This window comes from Panthera pardus, unplaced genomic scaffold, assembly GCF_024362965.1.
Source record: "Panthera pardus isolate Hobbes unplaced genomic scaffold, ASM2436296v1 HiC_scaffold_24, whole genome shotgun sequence".
In the NCBI taxonomy this organism is placed as follows: domain Eukaryota; kingdom Metazoa; phylum Chordata; class Mammalia; order Carnivora; family Felidae; genus Panthera; species Panthera pardus.
The window spans coordinates 90,750,657-90,774,045 of record NW_026526810.1 but is presented as its reverse complement, the minus strand read 5'-3'; the positions used below and the strand labels follow the sequence as shown (position 1 = coordinate 90,774,045).

Sequence of the window (23,389 nt, the reverse complement as noted above, 5' to 3'; positions counted from 1 at the left end):
ATACTGTTCTTAACACATACCTCTGTAGTCCACAGACAGGACATGAAAGCCACCGTCACTCAGCACCTAGATGACAAAGGAGCTGTTACCATTTTAATTAGGGGGTGTAAACAGAAAAGGTGGTATAACCTCCTCAACACTTCCATAAAACTAGTTGTGATGGTTTCATAGGCAGGGAATAGATGAAATCTGCTGCCTGGCTTCAAATGTGAGAAGGTCAGCCTCAAAAGGAAAGGAGCGAGGCGGGGGCAGAGCAGGGTCAGACAGCCTGCTCACACCCCGGCTGTGCCCCTTACTGGCTGTGTGACCTTGAGCAAGCCACTAAACATCCGAATATGTAAATATTATTCTGAAAAGTGAAAAACACTAGTGGCTATCTTCAGGATCGTTGGAAGAATACGTGAAATGACATATTAAAGTATCTTGGTACATAGTAAATGTCTGTTTCAAGAATTCCCTTGAGAACAGAAGGTCTACACAGAGTTGTAGCAGAGGAGTCAAATAATGGGAAGATATTTATATTAAATATGAACAAAGAGTTAATACCAATCAAAAATAAACAGATTGCCTGATTCTGTGAAACCATTGCCAAGCCCCAAGTGGATGTATGAGGAAGGAATACGAAAATATAATTTCAAATGAAATGAATTGCAATGATAGGCAAAGAGAAAAGGGGGACAAAAATGGAAAATGTTCTTTAATCCTCACAATAGTCCCTAAAAGGTAGGTGTTATCCCCATTTTATAGATAAAGAAATTGAGTCTGAGGGTTTAGGTAACTAGTTCTTGGTCACCCAAATGGCTAGAGGCAGAACCAGGATTCACACCTGGGACTGCTTATGTCCAAACACTGCACTTCCCCTGCCATTGCATAGAGGTAGGTAGCCGAATCTCACTAGGAATCTTTAAATATAAATCCAACTGATAATGAGAAACGAAGTGAAACTTTGTAATATCTCCAAAATAGTTATCCAAGACACAGAGCAGTTAGGCATCCGGGGAAATTGGAGTATTCACGTGATCACTATACAATGAAAGACCACTTGATGAAACAACTCAAGAACAGTAACAGATCTTACTCCTAAGAATTGATCTCTAGGAGAAAATTCCAAAAGAAGAATAAACTAAAGGCTTAAAGTTTTCTCTATCAATATTGTTTAAATGATTTTAGCAGGGGGACTATTGACTTTATAATTAGATAATGTTGTATCTAAGAACAGTGGAATAGTTAAGTAAATAAACAATTGTCAATAAATATAATGGAGAATGATCACCTTTTAAATTAGTGACTGTGGTAACTATGGGAAAACATGGAACAATGTTTATAAGGTAGTATTAAGTAAGAGCACAACATAAAATTACATGCAGATGCAATCACAGTTATATAAAAACTTTATATAAAGAGATAAAGACGGTAAGGTGGATTACAAATTAATGAAAACAGCCATGTTGAATGACTGAAGCTATGAATGAATGGATGAATGAATGAGACAATGAGAAGGAGGGAAGGAAGGAAGGCAAGAAGAAAGAGAGGAACGACAACAATAGTAAAGATCTAATTTTTTTAAGTTTATGTATTTTGAGAGAGCGAGAGAGGGCACATATGTGAATGGGGAAGGGCAGAGAGGAGAGAGAGAGAGAATCCCAAGCAGGCTCCACACTGTCAACGCAAAGCCTGACACAGGGCTCGAACTCACGAACTGTGAGATCATGACTGGGCACAAATCAAGAGTCGGACACTTAACCGACTGAGCCATCCAGGTACCCCAAGATTTAATTTTTAAAGGAAATCATCCATTCAAAGAAGAGAATGAAGGGCTAAGATGTTTGGTCAGGCTGGGAAATGATGACCATGGCACAAGGTATCCAGGGTCGGCCTGGGGGAAGAAGTCTTATCATACCTTCCCCTCCCACCCCAACTATCACAAGCATGACCTGGCTACTTTTCACACCTACACCTACGACTCTTTTCCTTTCTGTGCACACAGGGGATATACAATTCAGCTTTGCCAAGAGTGGGAGAGGGAAAAACACATGTTCTCATGGACATCAGCTTCACCACCATCTGGCCTAGGAAGTGTGGAGAGTGAGGTGCAGGGTAGAAAGCAAACCTAAAAATTAATAGACATGATCATCCCAGGCAGAACTGCATCCAGACCACCACTCCTCCGCAAGAGTCAGTCTGAGAAGGCAGTGAAGACAGGGAGGAGTAGACAAGAGAGGAGTTTCTTGTCTGAATAAGGGAGGGAGGATGAAGGGGGCACTTGGCCATGCTGGGCCTGGCAGGATTCCCATTAACGCTGTCACGCCAGGAAAGGGCTCTGAGGTGGGAGGGCATGTGGGAGGAGAGATCAGGTCCTGCGGTCAATAACTGGACAAGCAGCCTGGTCACCTGAGGGAGAGGTGACCCAATCAGGGTGTGGGAGAAGATGAACAGGTAGCTGCCCTACCAGCCATGAGTCAGAGATGGCTGAGTGGAAAGCCTGCTCCCTCACACTTGGAAATGCAGGGGCCGCGCCCCACAAACTGTAGTCAGGTAGCAGGCTAGCGAGAAGAGCAGTGTGGCCACCATTTCACTTGCAAAACCCTTCATGGGACGGAAGCCAGAGCCTGAATGACTTTTTTTTTTTTTAATGTTTATTTATATTTGAGAGAGAGACAGAGCACGAAAGACAGAGTGAAAGAGAGAGGGAGACACAGGATCTGAAGTAGGCTCCAGGCTCTGAGCTGTCAGCACAGAGCCTGACACAGGGCTGGAACCCTCAAACCATGAGATCATGACCTGAGCTGAAGTTGGACACTTAACCAAGTCACCCAGGTGCCCCCTGAATGACTTTTAAAAGCAGACATTCTATGTCTTTATCCTCTTCCACTAAAAGAAAAAAAGGGGGGGGGGGCTGTTTCCCATAGGAGTAACTTTCACATTTAATATACTCTCTCAACCCTCCTCCCAGCCCTCAGAAAAATCAAATAGGTCTTCAACTCCATCTGGTGATGAAGGTAATATATTTATGAAAGTGTTTTGGTTCTCAGAGATGTTCACTTCTGTTTTCATCCCCCGTGGTGACTGCAGGAAGAGAAACCCATGTGAGGGACTTTGAGCACTAGACACCAAACCCACTCTCAGGAGCTCTCAGTAGATATCCGTGCTGAGGGCTGAGAAAGATCTGTGGCTGTAGCCCAAAAGAGAATAAATAAAGACATAGAATTGGTACCTTGAGGCCCCTTCAGACATACCTTTACGAGCTTAAGTCTGTGAGGAGCTGCCCTGTAAAGGAGGTAAAAAAAAACAATTAAAAAAAAAAGCAAGAATTAGGAATTACCATGACAAATCCAATAAAAATCACTATCATGGTTCTGGCATCTGACCTCATGCCTTTCTTTTTCAGGTTAGGAAAGTAAATAACTAGGAGGAAGGGAAATGGTTTTTGGTGTCATAGCCCGCTTGGATGTGTCAGGGTGAATGATGGATGGCTCCCCACTGCTGCTGTGTGAGTCTGTATGGGTGCCGGATGCCCAGGTGGCCAGTGCTTCTCAAAAGAGGCATGTGATTAACTACTGGTAATCCACTTCCTTTCACTGCTACACAGCAAAACTTATTTCTAAGAATACTTTTAGAAGCTAAAGGAAAATCAGTTCCGGAAAGTGGCTCTTCAGAACAAAGGATGACACAGCCATGTTCACTAAACTAAGATGTGCCTGTACCCCGTTCACCCTGCCATTAAGTGCAAGATGAAGTGAAGGAGACAGACTCACAGTCCCGAAGGTACAAGAAACCCTTTTTCCCCCAAATAACCATATCATCTACTCTCTATTAATAAAAGGGAGACAAAGATGATTCAAAAGGCAGAGGATTCTTTTAAAAACCATTTGAATTTTTGTTTTAGAGCCAAATGTCTTCAACTTCCGTGGATCATGGAGCCCTTAAAACATGTAATTAAAGCTATGGGCCCATTTCCCAGAAAAAGCTTAACATTTGACATTTTCTGTACAATTTTGTGGAAGAGGTTCAGGGACCCTCCGGGGTTTTTCTCTGGGTCCCAAGTCTAGAACCACTATTTTCACCAAGGTCCTGGTGACCTCCCATTTGGCCTCCTTTTGGCTCAGTACTGCTGGTAGCAAGCTGAGACTTCTGGCAGGAAACAGGAAGAAGCTGGGGCTCACCCCAGAGCCAGTAAATCTGGGATAACAGCAGATTCACACAGAGGGGCAGAAATGAACGTGTGGGCCAAATACATACACTGTAGCACCGTGCCCAAGTTTGCCCAATCAGAACAATGTTAAACAGTGTTGAAAGATGTTGAATTTCATGGAAAGCCTCTGTAAATATCTCTCTAAAATGGACATCTCCTGAAAGCCCTTGGTGCAAAGTCAAGTCTTGAGAAAGCCATCAAGACAGAAAAAGAGAGTGAAAAAAAGACACAGGCAACAGAGCCTAGGGGCAGATTCCAGAGCTTGTCACTTAGTGTGCAATGTCCCTTCAGAGACAGAGCTGGGTCTGTAGGTCTCTGAGGCACGTCACCCCTCCCCCAACCCAAAGCGATGCAGTCACAGCTGATAATCATCACCGATGACAGGCCCACTGGAGGCTCTGGCAGCACATCAAAAGGGAGCAGGACTTCAGGGAGGCGTTCTTTGTTACAAAGCAAGGATGGAACAACAGAGAGTGGGCTGAGGCATCAGTATGCTAGACTAGAACCAGTCAGATGGTCCCCAGTACCAGTGGTCAGAATTCCAGATGATGTCTCATAGGGAGTCCATGCATTTGATTAATAGGATGCATGGTAATTAAGGAATCTCCATGTACTTCTGTGAGAAGACCATTGATATGGAAATTGCTCTCCTTTTCCCCATATCTCATGCCTGTTCCCTTTCCAGTTATCCGTGGGCTCAGTTCATCATTTCAGACACTCTTTGGAGTAAAGGAACCACTGCCTTCCTTGAAATTGGGATCCAAATTTTAGAAGTTAGTCTTTCAGTTAAAGATCTACTTTATTCTACATATGGAATATGTAGGGTTTTTTTTTTTAAGAGAAGCCTATTGCCAGAACGCCCTCAAATTTCCACAAAGGAGAAAAGACTATATGGAGGCATGCTTACAGAATTGAAAACTGAGCTCTGCCTTTTATTCCCCTATGGGGCTGAAATGCTACTTCTCTCTTTAAAAAACAAAAAACTCCAAGCAAAGGCACTGACCTATGTTCCGCACTGCCATGAAGATAAACAATGATTGGATTGCCATCGTGAAGGGCTGCTTCGTACCAGCAACGGTCCTTTCCCTTCGCATCCTCACCCCGGCAGCTGGGAACCGTGTGCCTGAAGAGCAAGGAAAGGTTTTAACAAACAGAGGGAATTGGCTTTCCTAGCCAAAGTCTGAAGCCCTCCTTACGTCAATCATATAGATTTATATGTTTATATATGTATAAATATATACTACATATTTATGTATAGAAATTTCTGAGTATTATATGCACCTGGTAAAAATTAAAATATAATACCACAAACATCTTACAGCAGAAAGCACTACTCTACCCCACCTCCCTCATGCACAGAAACAATCCCTTTTAACCATTTGCTGTTTTAGTTCTTCTGATGCCTAAACCTATTAATCTTCCCAGACTGCGAATCTTAGGTGCTGTCCATTGAAATGAAGTCCATTGGGTGGAAACAAGTAAAAGACAATAGGTATTTGTCACCTGCTATTTGTTTCGCTGAAAAAAACAAGTTGAAAGAATTTAAAGGGAAACCAGTTTAGGTAGGAGAAAAGAACTTTAGTGTGAAATGAAGCTGTTCTCCAGAAAGCTGTGACCTTGTGATTTTAAACACCTGCCTAAACGCCAGTTCCTCCACCCTGTTAAATCAGTGAACGAATCCTGAGGACGCAAATCCTGCCATATGACATGTCACAAAGGGACTTGGAGAATTGGCTACGTAATGATAAATCTTCAGTCCTCTCAACCGTTTAGGGGCACAAAGTCTGACATCAAACCCATCAGCACCGAGAGGACAGGCATCACTGCCAGCTGGATAAGCCAGGGCAGGAGCAAAGAATAAAAAGATTTTCAAATGCCAGCACAATTAGCTGAACCACACGGTGCACATTAGGAAGAAGTTATGTGAACCCATGTTGGTTTCCACACATTCTAGGAACACACGTTTGAACTCAGGAAGAGGAACCATAAAACAGGACACTGGAAAAATGGCAGCCAAGAACAAGCAGTAGAACCAAACAGAAAAAAATACTGACATTAGCATAGCAAAACAAACAACAGAACGCTCATGATTTTGACAGTTGAGTGTCTTCTCTGTGCCAAGCACTGTGCTAAGCAGTGAAAACCCACCAACAAAGTCACCTACAAAAGTTACAGTCTTGTAAAGAAGACTGGCATTAACCAAATAATCGCACAAGCACTGATTGAATTACCGTGGGAATAAATGCCGTACAGGACAAGCACAGGTGGCCTAAAATGGGAGATGAGGCAGGGCTTCATTGAAAATTACCAAATTACCATTGAAATGGAGACCCTGAAGATGAGTAGGCAGTTAGCTGGCTGAAAGGAGGGAGCAAAGTGTTGCACTCAGAGCATATCCTGCGAGAGTGTGGCTTGGTGTGCAAGGAGGCCAGCAGGTCTGCAATAGTGTAGGAAGGCTGGTGTGGAATAAGGCAGAAGAGTGAGGCAGGGCAGGTCCTTCAGACCCGGTGAAAGAGCCAATGCACAGAGCAACACCCAAAAGACTTTGCACTCCAAGGTAAAATTAGTGTGAAGCAAATTCAGGTAGGTCAGATATCCGTACAAAGGGAAGGTATATGGAACAGCAAGAAACACCAACCTCTCCACAGGTGACTCACACCGTGCTGCTCACCCGTGCCCTTGTAACATGAAAACCACATCCGTGAAGCGGCCCAGTGTCCCTCAGTGCACTCACCAGATTCCCAGAATCACCCCAGGTTCGACTCTGATATAGAAGTTCACTGTGTGAGCAATCTTTAACTCCGGTCTCTTTAAATCCACAAGAAAGGGTGCTTTGACTAGAAAGCAGAAGTCATTATCAACACCCCAAATCAAATTCCGTGTCTTTTAATCACTATCGAAAAAAGTAGTTAGTCTCATGGTTAACATGGTTTCTAAGTTGCAAGCTACCACACGAAATTCTTAGCAAAGTATTTTACTTTATAAACTAGGAGTAGCCCACAGGAGAGGTGCCAAAACAAAACAAGAAAACAAGAAAACAAAAAACCCTAAAGCAAGATTTTAAAATAGCACCAGTGTGATAGACCATAATAGAGTTTATTCAATCCTTAGCCTAGTCTTAAGCTAAAAACAAAGGAGACTATCCCCCTAAAAAGTTAAGAGGGTCTAGAAGAAAGGAATGAGGATTCTTCCTATGTCAAGCGTTACTGTTTCCACTAAATAAAATCTAATCATTAGCCACAAACCATGAGATGGCCAGAATCAACATACCTGTGGGACCAGGCAGTGAGAGCATTGGCTGTGCGCTGGAAGGACTGTGTTGTTACAATGTACACAGTTACATTAATTAACAGCACTCAGTAGAAAAAACATGGGAAAACAGATTACTCACATCAGTGTCTCCCCACCCCAGCTCTCTGCTTTCTCTCTCTTTCAAGGGGTACAGGTAAAATGAAGAAGCAAGAAAGTAGAGAATACACCAAGCAGTAAGGTATCCATATTACCAGCTAATATGAAGACTGAGCTCCTGAAGTTAAACCCCACCCACAAGGCCATGTTTTTCTATCCATCTCCCCCCAACAGTTTGCAAGGATTCATGCTAGACCCCAAAGCCAGTGTTAAACAGGTTTCAGATCATTGAAATCTAGCCACAATTTTATTTTATTTTTTTTAATTTTTGAGAGAGAGAGAAAGTGCGAGTGAGGGAGAAGCAGAGAGAGTGGGAAAGAGAGAATCCCAAGCAGACTCCACACTGTCAGTGTGGAGCCTGACACAGGGCTCAAACCCATGAACTGTGAGATCACAACCTGAGCTGAAATCAGATGCTAAACTGACTGAGCCACCCAGACGCTCCTCTAGCTACAATTTTATAGCTGACATGCCTTTTTCATTGTCACAACTTAAAAGGCAGTGAGGTCTTTATTTGGGAAAAAATATATAGGCAAATTAATGAAAGATATATACTTACAAAAATTAAAAAATATTAGCATGTTCATCAAAGGAGGAAAAATGTGTTCTTTTAACGGTTTACTAGTAAAGCTGTTGTACAGAGCCGCAATTTTTCTTCCTAGTGTTGAACAGGAACGTGGAATGGATCTGAAAGATATTGTGAAACAAAAACAAGGTGTTCAAAATTAGTCCAAGTTTTGTCTTGGTGTGGTTTTTCTCTTAACAACCAAATAGAATTTCAGAGACTAACACTGGGAATTACAGGTGACTTGGCATTAAAGCAAAATGTTTTACAGAATTGTAGGTAATTAGGACAGATCAGGACTGGGCACTAAGGAGAATAGGAAAGGAAGGCAATAAATCAAGGCCCCAACCAGCTGCTGAAAAAGCCCAGGTTTCACAGAACAGAAGTGGGAGGGGGCATGAATGCACCAGGGTCAGGCCCGTTCCCCCAGTGCATCCCCAAAGAAGACCAAGGCTGGACCCCAAAGTCATCAGGAAATAGGATGCAGACTACTAACAGGTGCCACAGTCTTTGATCACATCATGATTTAGTGCTGTATATGTTAACTATTATTAGTCTAAAGCAGTGCATGAAAAATCATCAGATTCCCCAGTCTTCTGGCTGGGTCTTAAGAAGAAATGAGCCAATGAAAGAAAAATCCCCACTTCTGACGTGACATCCCAGGTAAGAGTGGCTGTGAGGAGCAGGGTGGGGAGCAGGGGAGTACCTGGAGGTTGTTGCTGCATCAGGGCGGGGGCCTGGTCAGGAAATGGGACACAGCAGGCCATACACATTTTGTTTATTCTACTGTTTGTTCCCATGACACAAACCACCCAAACCAGGAGCCATCAGCAGACAAGTTAGTTAGGACTTGTCCATGAGGGGTCACTAATGCCACCTCCGTCTCAAGCCACATCTCTTATCAGAGTTGAATGCCTCCTACCTTTGAGAAACGAGGGACACAGGAAGTCAGTGTCACCACTTCCTGCTTCCAGTTTTTATCCACATCATCCATTAAAGAAATCCCTTTCCCTCTTTCACTCTGTCAATGTAAAAGACTGCTCAGTGTATCAAATCATGAGGTTGTGGGACTGGAAAGCATTTTGGATGCACTGTTCCCCCCGCCCCCCCCCCCAACCCTGATTTCTCTGCTAGACCAGAGCATTTTAAAATATAGCTGTTGTTACCTGCAACTTGCAAATGAGGAGACTGAAAAGTTTAAGTAAGTTCCCCAATGCCACAGAGCCAATGAATGGCCGAGTCACGTGTACACAGGTCGGTGTGACCCCAGAGTTCTATGAAGATGTCCATTGAGCTGTCACAGTCCCGGTGAATGCTGCTTGCCATCCACACAGGCACAAATGAACCTCAAGAACAAGACTGGCTTCTGGCAACAAAATTCAGTCCTTAGAGGAAGTTGTTTCAGGACCACCCCCACTCTTGCCTTCTCCCCTTCTGCACCCTTGGCCTTTCTTAGGGTCCATTCTTCCTCCCACACTCTTCTCCTTTCCTGTTCCTGTGTTCTCAAGGAGCCTTCTGACTCCAAAGTCATTAAAGAAAGACCTCTAAAAAGAAATTCTCCCTCGTGTTAATACTAAAAATTCAGAGTGCTTATATGTCTGGAAGAGGCATGAAGGGAGAAGATCATGCATCGCCAATGAATTTCCAGCAATTCTGCAGGCTGTGGAAAAGAGACGTGGGCTAAGTGTAATGGGTAGCCCTCCAAGTAGCAGGCATAGGCAACTGCCTACGCCTAAAATCAGCAAGGAGAAAATGAAAATGATTGTTTCATAATACTTTAAAATAGCCTCCATGAAGGAGGTGGGAAGGAGAGGACATTGTTGTTCTGATTTTAGAGATAAGAAACCAACAACCCAGAGAAGCCACTTTGAGCCCCAGATCAAGTCCAGATGGGCAGAACGGAACACAGGTTGAATTCTTATGCTTCCTTCCAGTTGGCTGGCTCAGGCTTTCTTTCTCCTGATTCTGAACTCACGCTACCCTGCCTGTTAGTCTCCCGCTAAGTTATCTTTTGAAGGTAGCAGGGTGCTTGGGAAGCAGAGGCAGTAGAGGGAAATATGTTTCTGTTTTTAAAGAATAATTCATACAGGACCCTTCTCTCAAATAGCTCAAGGCACTTCTGTGAGAAGCACTGTGGGAAGAGAACAGAGTGACCAGATCCCTTGGAGCATCAATAATGCACAGCAACTTCTTTTAACTAGGGGTTGTCAATTTGACTTCCCCTAGATCAGCAGGGGATCAAAAGTCACCAGTGGCTAACAGACCTTATTTGAGTGGAGGATGCAATTTCAGCCCAATCCCCGCTAACGGCCAGCCACATCAAACAGCCACCTTGATGCTTTGGTGTTCTTTCGCCTGCCCTTTGATCAGCTGTGGCTGTAACTGCACAGCAACCCACAGGGGCCACAGAACCTAACTGGATCATTCTTACCTTGGAACCTGAGTTGCTGCGGGGCGAATCATTCATGTTCACGCTCAGAGGCACCAGCTTTAGGAAGCCCAACTCTAACCCCATTTGGCAAGACAGCTATTCCAAATAGTAAGACAATGCCACACAGGCGTCCCATGTACCCATTCATTCAGCCAACATGAATTGATCACCGAGCACCTAAGTTATATCTGTGTTCTCCTCCCTTCTTTCCTCCCGACCAAATCCTCCCCTTCCGTCAATCCACTCAAGGGTTTCTTCTTTGTTGAAGCCTCTCTCTGAGATAGACCTTCCACGGTGACCTTCCCTCTCTTTTCACCCCTCCCACTAATTATAATTGGGCCTCAGTTTGACCTGTAATTGTTCTCCAGTTGTTTTCCCACTATCAGTCCTGCGTTCCCACTGACGAGAACCACATGGCATGTAGTGCTGTTTTTACGGTGCTCCCTGTCTAGCTCGGGTCCGAGAACTGTCCTGCAAGTGGATCTCTCTCCTACGGGAGAAGGAAGCAATGCGTATTAGTAGCTTCAGGGTAGAGAAGAAGGGCTTCATTCTCTTTTCTGAATTACAATTGAAAATCAATGGGAGAGACACCTGGGTGGCTTAGTCGGTTGAGCGTCCAACTTCGGCTCAGATCATGATCTCACAGTTCGTGAGTTTGGGCCCCGCATCGGGCTCTGTGCTGACAGCTCGGAGCCTGGAGCCTGCTTCGGATTCTGTGTCTCCCTCTCTCTCTGCCCCTGCCCCGCTCATGCTCTGTCTCTCCCTCTCTCTCTCTCTCACTCTCAAAAATAAATAATAAAACATTTAAAATTTTTTAAAGAAAAAAAGAAAAGAAAATTAATCAATGTGAGCTTCACAAGAGCAGGGATTTGTGCCAGTTTTATTTACTTCTTTGTGCTCAAGCCTAAACTAGTGCCCAACGGGGAGGCGACAGCCAGTGCTGTGGAAAGAATGAATCCGTCTACCAGCCTGCTCATGGGGGGCGGGGGGTATTCTTAAATTATCCAGAAATGCAAAGACTCAGGGTGAATGGGGAGCAACGAAGAGGGAAATAGCCCACTGGCTTCCCTCAGCTTCTTTCCTGAGCACATTTCCCATTTTTCTAGTTTGAAGAAAACCAATTGCAAGTGAAGATTTACTCTCCTGGACCCGTCTATCTTAAGTAGCAACTACACCTTATGAAATATTTGCAAAATAAACAGATCCCCAAGGCATTAAAAAATAATCACTGAAAACACCTTTTCATTAAATGTTTTCCTTGAGTCACACAACACATCACAATACATCCTGTGCGACTAGCGGTTCCAGACACAGGGCCAGCCCTCCGTGAATGCTTGCGGATCTAAACTAACTTGGCTCCAAGAAACAAAAGGATCCAGGATGCTGGATATCGGTCTGTGCTTCAGCCTCAGCAGGTCTTAAATTAGAGCAGTAGAGATGACGAAATGTGCTTGTATCTTATTCTTTCAGGAAGCATCTCCTGAGACTTCTTTTTTAGTAATTAGTAAAGCAAGTAAGAGAGGGTCCCCAATTCCCCATGTCCCATTCCATTATCAACAAAGTGGATTGTTCTCTAAAAGCATGAACTGCAGCTTTGATTCTCTGCCAAATAAATGTTAAATAATCAGCCGTCAACTCTAGAGAGAGCATGAAAGATAAAGCAGAAAATGCCAGCTTTTTCAGAACAACCATGTCAAGGAGGTAAGGCCCAGGAATGTGAAGTTGAAAAGTGTAATCAGTCAGGATATTCTGACTAATGGTCAGTGTGGGTCTACACTGCTGGCCCAGGGGAGAGCTGCTCTCTGCTCCAGAAGGAATAGAAGAGACAAGATCGGTTTTAGTCTTCATCACTCACACATTTCAAAGTGAAGTCCCTGGTGTCTGGATGTGACTCTTGGATATTTTGTAATCAGCAATAAACAAAACATAGGAATATAAAGGAAGGTGAACAGAAATGCCAATACCTTCCCACCCCAACAAAACAAATCAAGATACTGAGTCTCCTGAGTCCAGGGTCTCTAACCAACACCTGGATTCAATGCAAATGAGACTGGCAATATATTGCTGGTCGATTCAGGGTAGTTTAACATTACTGTTAAAGCCACGGATTTAAAATAGGAGAAAGAAGAAGTTTAAACCCACTTGATACAGACATTTCAGAGTTAAAAGGATGTAAGAACTTGGCACAGGTATGGTTTCAATGCACTATACATTTTTAGCATTATGGAGGGATGTTCTTTAAATACATCCAAGAGAGTTCCCCCTGGGGGAGCTGGCCTTCCGCCCACACAGACAGGCCTTTGACCTAAGTGGATGCCATCTAAGAGTCATGGTAGATTCGTATTGTCACTATTACTGGTCTTTTTAAAAATCCGCCCAGAATTTTAGCACAATGGTCAAAGCAGGTAAGAGACCGGTAGAGGAACCTGAGCCATCTTTCTGGAAATCTCTATTTCAGAACCCCCAAGGGGATGTAAGCTCCTGAAAAAGCAAACCCTAGAGGCTCGCGGGTGGGAACAGGCGCCGAGGCGAAGGATCACGCGGCCCAAAGGGCGCCGGGGGGCTCGCAGGTCTCTGGGGGCCCTCGAACCCTGCGGGGAGGCCCAGGGCCAGGTCCGCCCGCCGCCTGGGGCCCGATGCGCCCTGCCCATCCCCGGGGCTCAGGGCGGGGGGACGACGGGGCGCCGGGCCCTGCGCGCGGCCAGCACTCACCGCAGGTTCCGCGCCACCATTTCCCACCAGGCGGCCGCGCAGTCCCGCGCGTCCATCTCGGCGCCGCGCCGTGTGCCCAGCCGCCACCGCGGAGCCCCGGCCGGGAGCCCGAGCCACCCCGCGGGCGCCCGGCCCGCCCTCCTCCCCCGCGCGGGGGCCCTGTCGGCTGCCGGCCTGGGGCGGGCCTCGGGGTTCCGGCTGCTGGCGGCGTGACCCCGGCCCCCCGGCTGTGCTGGAGAAGCCAGTCACCCACGCCTGGGGCTAGCTGTGCACGATTTTACTTTCCAGTGTATTCCATACATCTGTGGATGTGTGTGCGCGCCCCGCGCGACGAAATAAAATAGATTTCTTATCATGGTGGTAATAGCGCAAAAATCTGATGGTCACAGTTTTAGATCTGCATGAAGAGTATAAGCTTTCCTCTACTTTGACCCCTCTTCTTTTTTTTTTTCTTTGTCTTTATTGTTTTTACCTTTTTCTGAAGCTTACCCATCTCCAGCATCCCTGCTCCCCTCCCCCGCACCTCCAGCCCCCTTCCCTTGAGTAATGGTTTATCGGTCCACAGGGTTATGAACTACACAATTAACACTAAAATTAACACCTTTTTGCCATTTGGTTTATTTAGCAACATCTCTCAGAACCTTGCCCTGTATCCAGGGGTTCACGCCTTGACAGGTTTGGCCTACATAATGCATTGCCACGCAGGGAAGTCGCTGGGCAAAGTGTGGGGGCAAAGGAGGAAGGAAGGGAATGCGGTCTCTATCAGATGCAATTTGATGCCAGTATGAAGATTTCATCTTGGAGGCAAGGAGCAACCTCCCCAGGAGGGAGCATGTGTTTATGTGTTTTTGTTTGTTTGTTTGTTGTGGTACCTGTGCTATGGGGCAAAGGGCATAAGGGAGGACTGCCAAACCCCAGAAAGGGCACAGGGACCCCCCCCCTGCTTGGGTCCAGTAGGACAGTCTGGAGAAAAGCACCCATACCTTTCAAGAAAGGGCCGTTCTCTTCAAGGACTAGGCCATTTCCTATAACTAGCCAGCCAAGGAGGAATTTTGTTCACTGCCTCTTGTAATTGCTCTGGGGATGTCAATTTTCTGGGTCCTATCAAGACAGAAGAGGAATCAGATCAGGAAGGATGGAAGGGATCTGGGCCTGACTGATGAGCCACCTGCAGGTGAGTTTTCTTAGGGCCACCCACACCCTGCATGGTAAGGGAGGTTACGTTCCCACTCAAGCAGATGTCCTTCACAAAATGGGTCTGGAATCCCATAGAACCTGTTTAGGGAAGCTCTGGAGGAGACCCTAGGCCTTGCCATGTGGAGGTGGAGCGATCAGAGACAGGGAGCACTGGGGGAGGACTATGCAGCAGCTGCATTTGGTCCCAGATTGCATTTCCATCTGTTTATTCAAGTTGAGAGGATAGAGGTCCACAAGCTGGTTCAGCCAAAAAGTTGTAGGCCCCAAGTCTAGCAAAATGTTTGAAATGCTCTGCCAAATCCCTGAAGTTGGAAATCACTATGGCCCCTTTTTTAAAAAGACTGTAAAGATGAGGGGTGCCTGGGTGGCTCAGTCGGTTAAGCGCCCAACTCCGGCTCAGGTTACAATCTCACAGTTCATGAGTTCGAGCCCCACGTCAGGCTCTGTGCTGACAAGCTCAGAGCCTGGAGCCTGCTTCAGATTCTGTGTCTCCCTCTCTCTCTGCCCTTCCCCCATTCACTCTCTGTCTCTCAAAAATGAATAAACTTAAAAAAAAAAATGTGCTTAAAAAAGACTGTAAAAATTAAAACTCTAGGTGAAAGCTTTCCCTGACATTAATAGCCCCTTTTCAAATGGCATGTCCTGGAAATCAGAGAGCAGAGTCTCTGATTGGATTTGGCAGAATCTAAAACACAAGTGATTCATTCATTTATTCAGCATTATTCGCTAGGCAACTTTTAAGTGCCAGGTACCACGTTGGGATACAAAGCAGCACCCTGCTCGGTAGAGAGATTTATCTCGGAGGAAATCACGAGAACACAGGATAGGAATTGAAGAGTGCACTAAGGGCACTCAGGTCAGGGGGGCACAGGGCCTGGATGTGGGGAGAGGAGGTTGAGTCCAAAGGGATATGAGGGAACGTTCTAGGGTGATGGAAAAAGTATACATCTCCAGTGTGGTGGTGGTTTTATGACTGTAAGCTTTCACCAAAATTCATAGAATTGGAAACCTTTCAAGGGTGAATTTGACCGAATATAAATTGTACCTCAACAAACCTGACTTGTGGAAAGAAATCTAAGAAATGTATGGACAAATTATATAAGTAAACATGTCTTATGTGATTTTGTAGAAATGACAAGACACCCCTGGTACACATATTTCAGAAACCAATGGGTGGATGTTATTTACGCTTCTAGTAGAAAAAGAAATCTCAGTTAGAGATAGATTAATTTTACCACCAAGAATTGTTCTGGAGGAGCGCCTGGCTGGCTCAGTCAGAAGAAGGTACAACTCTTGATCTCGGGGTTCATGAGTTCAAGCCCCACATGGGGTGCAGAGATTACCTAAATAAATAAAAACGAAAAAAGAAAGAGGTATTCTGGCAAAAAGGAATCGGAGATAACACTGTCTCTCAGTTGCCACGCAGCTGTGAAAACAAACTGCTGGTGACAAAACACTTGAGGAACAAAGAAGTAGCAAACAACAACTCGCTAATTTTATATTATTTAGAGAAATTTCATCTTGAAAGTAAAGTATTCATCCCCCTTGCATTTTCTTCTTTTTATTTTATTTTTTTTAATGTTTTTATTTATTTTTGAGACTGAGAGAGACAGAGCATGAGCAGGGGAGGGGCAGAGAGAGGGGGAGACACAGAATCTGAAGCAGGCTCCAGGCTCTGAGCTGTCAACACAGAGCCTGATGCGGGGCTCGAACTCACGAGCTGTGAGATCAGGACCTGAGCTCAAATCGGATGCTCAACCGAGTGAGCCACTCAAGTGCCTCCCCATTATTTAATTTTAGAATATTTCATCACTCCAAAAGGAAACCCCATGCCCTTTGCTGGGTCATATGGTAATGTTGTGTTTAATTTTTTGAGGGACTTCTAAACTCTCTTCCAAAGTGGCTACCCCACTGTTCAATCCCACCAGCATGAGCACCCCGTGCACCCCCTTGCTCGACGTCTTCACCTTGCCTCAGTTTCCCATATGCCAATAGGCAATTACCAAAAGAAACAAACTGATGCTGTTGATGCTGAAATGAAACATTAAAGGGAAGTCTGAGGACAGTCCCAGATGATAGTGAGTGAGTGAGGTGACTCACTCAGAACATTCATTTTTCTATGCTTTTAAAGTTTTGTATTGTCTTTGCCTACATCAGGTCTAATTTAAAGCCTGATTTATTACAGTTACAAGAGTGGATGGTTACTCTTGGTTTGAACTCCAGAGTGTTCCTCTGAGCTTCCTTTTAGTGGAAGGGGTGATTTCTTTGAGAAGAGAGAGTGATGGGAGAGTTGAACCTGGGAGCGAAGTGCTCAAGTGCCTTCTATCTTCCCAAGAACCACGCACGGTCCAGGACATGGCCCAAGGGCTTCCTTGTCGCTCCGTTGGCAAGAGGTGGGTCTCTGCCTTTTCCCTGTACCTATGGAAGCACTGGGCCCAGATGAAGGCCCAGCAGTTAAAACTCCTCGTCCCTCTCTGGATGCTCTTCTTCAAATGCCCCTGGCCATTCCTTAAAGGTGACTTGGTCTGCAGGCTTCCTTCCTAGCCCTGCTTCTCTTCGCAGGTTATACCAGTGTTTTCAGTTAGGGGCGCCTGGGTGGCCCAGTCGGTTAAGCATCTGACTTCAGCTCAGGTCATGATCTCAAAATTCATGGGTTCAAGCCCCGAGTTGGGGTCAGTGCTGACAGCTCAGAGCCTGGAGCCTGCTTCGGATTCTGTGTCTCCCTCTCTCTCTGCCCCTCCCCACCTCCCAAAAGTAAACAAACACGAAAACACACACACACACACACATTCAGTTATTTGGGAAGCTTTGGGCTGAACACAAAGTATGTTCCTTTGGCCAGGACCTCATGTCTCAAAATAATTACCTGGCCTGGCCAATGCTCTCTGAGAATCTCAAGAAGGATGTATAGAATGCAGCTCTTCTCTAAATTCATCTCCTCTCCTCCCTGCCCCAAACCTGCATGTTTGCAGGACTCCCTGTCTTGAAGAGCAGCCTCATCACACACCATGTTTCCCAAACCGCAAATCGGGGCTTCACCCTTGATTTCTTCTGCCTCCCTTAAGCCCAGAATTCCCTGTAGACAGAAGGAAGATTATTCCTTGTTGTAATATTTATTTATTTAACAAATACTTACTGAGCACATTCTGGATAGTATCTGGCTTGGGAAGCTTACACTCTAATCTCAAGGACAGGACCCACACAGCCGGAAAGCTAAATAACAACCTGAGATGTATCACTAGGTAATAAATAAATACGCATTACAGACACTATCATGCTGTAGGCTCGGTGAGAAACATGTTTGTGGGCTGAGAGGTCAGGCAAGGAGTCAGGAAGTACTGTTCTGTTGCTTGGAAACAGCTTTCGTGATGGGAGGTAATTTTAAATGGCTGTCCAAAAGGCCTCATGGAATGTTAAAACTGGAAGAAATATAAGCAGTCATTTGCCAGTACTCTCATTTTACATAGAGGACACTCAGACCCCCAGAGACCAAATGATGATGTTAAGCTGCATTCACTCAGGATGGATTGAGTGCCCACTGCGCACAAAGGCTACACTCATTCAAAACAGCAGGTGAGGGGCATCTGACTCTTGGTTTCTGCTCAGGTCATGGTCTCGTGGTTCGTGGGTTCGAGTCCCGCATCAGAGTCTGTGCTGACACGCGAAACCTGCTTGGGATTCCCTCTCTGCCTCTCTGCCCCCCCCCCCCCCCCGCTCTCCCTCTCTCTCAAAATAAATAAAAACATTTAAGAAAAAAATTTTTAAGAACACTAAAAAAAAACAGCAGCAGGCAAAGTGAGACTAATTCTCAAAGGGCACCTGGTATCTGGTAAGAAACCAACCTGTGTCAAAGCAGCCCAAGGGGCAGGGCAGTGACGGCAAAGTGGGTGGGACCAACTGGTAGTTGTAACCTGGGTTACTAGTCCTTCCACTTACCCTTGAAAATGCAAGAATTAAAATAGCCAATCACAAGTTAGTTCTTTCTTCATGAGTAATCAGGGTGGAAGAATTCACCACCCACAGTACCTGGTCAGATACCCAGGTAGGAAATTCTGAAGCAACCTTTACAGTGTCCACTCCAGGGAAGGTGATACAGCCTGAATTTTTGTGAAGTGTAAACACTGCAGGTTGGTATTAGGACCGTACAGATAGGGATGGGGGAGAGCCTCACTCTCAGGGTGGTTTTGTTTTTTGTGGTTTTTTTTTTTGTTTTTTACTTTTATTTGAGTTATTTAAAAAAAATTTTTTTTTAATGTTTACTTATTTTTTGAGAGAGAGAGAACAAGTGGGGGACAAGAAGAGAGAGAGAGGGGACAGAGGATCCAAAGCAGGCTTCTGCGCTGACAGCAGCAAGACCGATGAGGGGCTTGAACCCACGAACAGTGAGGTCATGGCCTGAGCCCAAGTTGGACACTCAACCGACCGAGTCACCCAGGCGCCCTTGAGTTATTTTTTAAATGTCCGAGCAATTTCAGAGAAGGGCATTTCCATAACCACAGCCCAGCCTTAGGAAAACAATGACATGGTGTTTTTACTCCAAAGGAAGTCTAACAGAAAAACCTTAAAAGGTTAGGTGAAAATATGTTAAAAAAAAAAAAAAAAAAAAAAACCTTCCTGAAAATGAAGGCACGCTCTTGGAGAAATTGGGGAAGACAGGGAAAAAGTCACAGCTGTAGATAGAGTAAACAGGAACTGGCTTTTCAGTCCCAGGAGACTAGAGGTTTCCAATTCTGGGCTTTCTGGATGCCTGACGTGAGTTTGAAGTTGTCTGTTTCTCATTGTTTGCAGAAGCTCCAAAGTCAGTCCTGAAAGTAGCCTCACTTCCTTAGTTCCCTGTTCCTGCCCCGAGTGTGTGTGTGCTCCCAGCACCACTTGAAACGAGTGTACTTTTTCATGTTTGCCTTTAGTTTTCAAACAAGCCAAGAGAGACCCCACGAGACTGGAGGGCACCGAGTGCTGGGCTGCCCTGCGGAGTGATGTCGGGTAGCCTGAGGCGGGTCTTCATTATCCTCACCCTGCCCGGCTTTACATGCGTGGAACAACCTGTCCCTAGAGAGGAGTTTTTAAATAATAATATGTAGTGTGAGATGAGATCATAGATATGAAAGCTCTTCTTTGAAGTTAAAAACATCTCAGCCTGCAGATGCACAGTATTGATATTATTTATTAATGAGTATATTTGATACTGTCTTTGTCCGGCTCCTAGGCACATTTGCATGCATTCATTTAGAAATACAGTCATCAGCATTGTGGCTCATAGACTGACATAGAAGTTTAATTAGTAATAAATACGAATAGGTACACAGATGTACAGAGGAGGCCATGCGGCCGATCTCATCAATTTCATCACCCACCAAAAGGAATTAAAAATTGATATCGCAGGAGACTCTCTTCCTTCCCTACGGTGTGAGACAAAGGAATGCTTGAGGGTGGGGGTAAGGGACACTCTTCCCTCTCCTGACTGCTAAGTGTCAAAAGGGATAGGAACTCCCAAAGGAGACCTCCCAACCAGGCAGTCACAAACTGCTTAGCAACTCCACCAGCACATGATGGAGAGGCGAGTGTTGAATTGCATCGTGACATGACCTGCTAAGCAGTTTTTAAGCAGAAAGGCTATAGGGTTTAACACACAACCCTATCACCTTGGACTGTATGAATTGGGAATCCTTGTTATGTTTGACATTACTTGTCAAGTTTGGAACAGCACGGGTATCCCCAGTACCTAGCATAACACCTGGAACAAAGCAGGTGTTCAATAAGTATTTTTTTCTTAGTCTTTTTTTTTTTTCATTTACATCCAAATTAGTTAGCATATAGTGCAACAATGATTTCAGGAGTAGATTCCTTAGTGCCCCTTACCCATTTAGCCCACCCCCCTCCCCCACCCCCTCCAGTAACCCTCTGTTTGTTTTCCATATTTATGAGTCTCATGCTTTGTCTCCTCCCTGTTTTTATATTATTTGTGTTTCTCTTCCCTTATGTTCATCTGTTTTGTCTCCTAAAGTCCTCAGATGAGTGAAGTCATATGATTTTTGTCTTTCTCTGACTGACTAATTTCACTTGGCATAATACCCTCCAGTTCCATTCCATCCATGTAGTTGCAAATGGCAAGATTTCATTCTTTTTGATTGCCGAGTAATACTCCAGTGTGTGTGTGTGTATATATATACATATATATACACACACACACACGCATCTTCTTTATCCATTCATCCATCGATGGACATTTCGGCTCTTTCCATACTTTGGCTATTGTTGATAGTGCTGCCATAAACATGGGGGGGGGGGCATGTGTCCCTTCGAAGCAGCACACCTGTATCCCATGGATAAATGCCTAGTAGTGCAATTGCTGGGTCCTGGGGTAGTTCTAGTTTTAGTTTTTTGAGGAACCTCCATACTGTTTTCCAGAGTGGCTGCACCAGCTTGCATTCCCATCAGTAAGTATTTTGTAAGATGAATGAAAAATTGAAGAACTGGAATCATTCAGCAACCTGACCAGTGCCACAAGATCCCAATCTCCCCATCACATACATTCTCTTTGGCCCCTCTGGCACTCTCTGATTCACATCTATACAATTTTGAACTGCATGATCATGGAAAAGTAGAACTCAAGACAAGAGAAAGTTTAGAGGTCTCTTGCGGGTCCACCGCCGTATTCTCCTTTTCCCCACACCCAAGAGCCACATTCCCAGCTTAGTATGCCCATCGTGCCCTCTGCAAAGGTGGCGTCCTGCCCCACTCTGCCTTTGACCCACCTAAGGATTCCACACATATTCCCTCTCCTGTGCAATCCCACTCAACAAGCACTTATTAAACACCATCTGTACAAGTTATACCATGCCAGGCTCTAAGGAGAAGAGCAGAAATTATAAGATATGGCCCCTGATCTCAAGAACTAAGATTATAGTTAGGGAAATTCTGCATTGTTCTTTATTTATTCTACAAGCATTTATTTAGCATATGTGCTAAGTACTGTTCTAAGTGCTGTGGATTCAATGTTAACCAAAGCAAATAACTTCACTGCTCTTATGATGCTGACGTTCTAGAGGAGGAAGACAAAAAAATAATCATACAAACAAATACACGATACAAATTCAGATAAATGCTATTAAAATGAAATCAGGTCATAGAAAAACTATTTTATTTGAGATCTTTTAAAAAAATTTTTAATGTTTATTATTTTTAAGAGAGACAGAGACAAAAAGCAAGCAGGGAAGTGGCAGAGAGAGAGGGAAACAGAATTGGAAGCCGGTTCCAGGCTCTGAGCTGTCAGCACAGAGCCCGACGCCAGGCTCAAACTCACATACTTCGAGATCATGACCTGAGCTGAAGTTGGCCGCTTAACCAACTGAGCCACCCAGGCACCCCTTTTTGAGATCTTAATGGCAAGACTTGAGAACAGAGTTCTAACCAGAGGGAAGAGCAAGTTCAAAGTCACCCAGGTGGGAACACAAACTTGAAGTGTTCAGTAATACTGGCTGCCCGTTCACACCGTGCCCTTCACATCTTCCCTTTGGGAGCAGATATGGGGTTGGGTGTAAGACAATCTGCCTTAGGGGAGCTACAGCATCCTATGTGGGCACTGAATTTCACTAGATTTGTTTAATTACTTTGGAGGAGGTAAAGCCCATGTCTTCTCCTGCAGAGCTATTTTCGTATTGAGCAGTGAAAGACCGGTAAGATCGAAAGACAAGCACTCAGGAGCCACCGAAGTTGCTTCAGCAGGTGTCTTTGAGAGACGATAGTAAGGCCGCCGCTGCAGCATAGAAAGAATCTGGGGTGACCGTTAGGAGCAAGTGGTAATTTCCTCCATGCAGGTGATGCTTCTGCAAAAGGGAGCAGCCCCTTCCTTGATCTACTCAGGATGGAAGGCATTTTCCAAAATCCATCTGGGACAACATGATATTCGGTGTGGCTCCCAGTTTCTATGAAGCAAGAAGCATCTCAAACTACATGGATGAGCAAGAAACGGGAAGAACTGGTGCTTAATACAAACCCACAGAGGGAGCTAGTTCACATCAAGGTGGGGATCTGATCTGTTCACTAAAGACAAAGGTACCAGGTGAGCACAAGGAGGTTGCATTTTGATGTGTATTTGTTTGAGCCATTTTTCAGAATTTATCTCACATCAGAGACTCTTTGTGCAAACTTGTAATCATCCTGGATGTAGGATTTTTATTGAACGGTATCAAATAACATATAATGTACATCACTGGATATGGATAAGTTATGTGATGTCTCTGGAAGGGGGTATCATTAGTAAGACTTACATTGATAATATAATCATAACCAATCTCTCTAAGGATTAAATTTGTCCTTCCAGCAAAGGCCCAATGAATTGGAAAGGAAGGAAGGAAGGAAGGAAGGAGGAAGGAAGGAAGGAAGGAAGGAAGGAAGGAAGGAAGGAAGGAGGAAGGAAGGGAGGAAGGAAGGAAGGAAGGAAGGAAGGAAGAAGGAAGGAGGAAGGAAGAAAGGAAGGAGGAAGGAAGGAAGGAAAAAAGGAAGGAGGAAGGAAGGAAGGGAAGGAGGAAGGAAGGAAAGAAGGAAGGAAGGAAGGAAGGAAGGAAAGAAGAAGGAAGGAAGGAAGGAGAAAGGAAGGAGGAAGGAAGGAAGGAAGGAAGAAGGAAAGAAGGAAGGAAGGAAGGAGGAAGGAAGGAGGAAGGAAGGTAGGTGGTATGTACAGCTCACGCTAACAAACTTAAGTATCGCTTTAATCCTGTGTAATTTATTGTCATGGAAGCTAATAGACTGGTGGGGAGGGGGGTTCTACCCTGTATTTGTGAAGCCGACCACGGTGTTGTGATTTTTAGATCAGACACAGGGAGGCAGCAGTGAGCCAATGAGGAGCAGAAACAATGGGAACAGCTTTGAGCCAGAAAGTTTG

At 44.9% G+C, this 23,389-nt stretch overlaps 1 protein-coding gene across 2 annotated transcripts in view; it reads right to left on the bottom strand.

Annotated features, from left to right (window-relative positions):
- The window catches only part of ABHD12B (abhydrolase domain containing 12B), a 32,403-nt gene extending 18,878 nt beyond the window's left edge, over nucleotides 1–13,525 (bottom strand). The window contains exons 1-6 of one of the 2 annotated variants that reach the window (XM_019451839.2): nucleotides 13,309–13,520; nucleotides 8,160–8,287; nucleotides 6,927–7,029; nucleotides 5,196–5,315; nucleotides 3,237–3,267; nucleotides 21–66 (exon numbers count right to left, since the gene is read on the bottom strand). In XM_019451839.2, the coding sequence (XP_019307384.1) occupies nucleotides 21–66; nucleotides 3,237–3,267; nucleotides 5,196–5,315; nucleotides 6,927–7,029; nucleotides 8,160–8,287; nucleotides 13,309–13,364 (484 nt within the window). In that variant the 5' untranslated portion in view covers nucleotides 13,365–13,520. Of the gene's footprint in view, nucleotides 1–20; nucleotides 67–3,236; nucleotides 3,268–5,195; nucleotides 5,316–6,926; nucleotides 7,030–8,159; nucleotides 8,288–13,308 lie in introns of both variants that reach the window. The other variant, XM_019451840.2, reaches the window with a different exon arrangement.
- Between the last annotated feature and the right edge of the window lie 9,864 nt (nucleotides 13,526–23,389).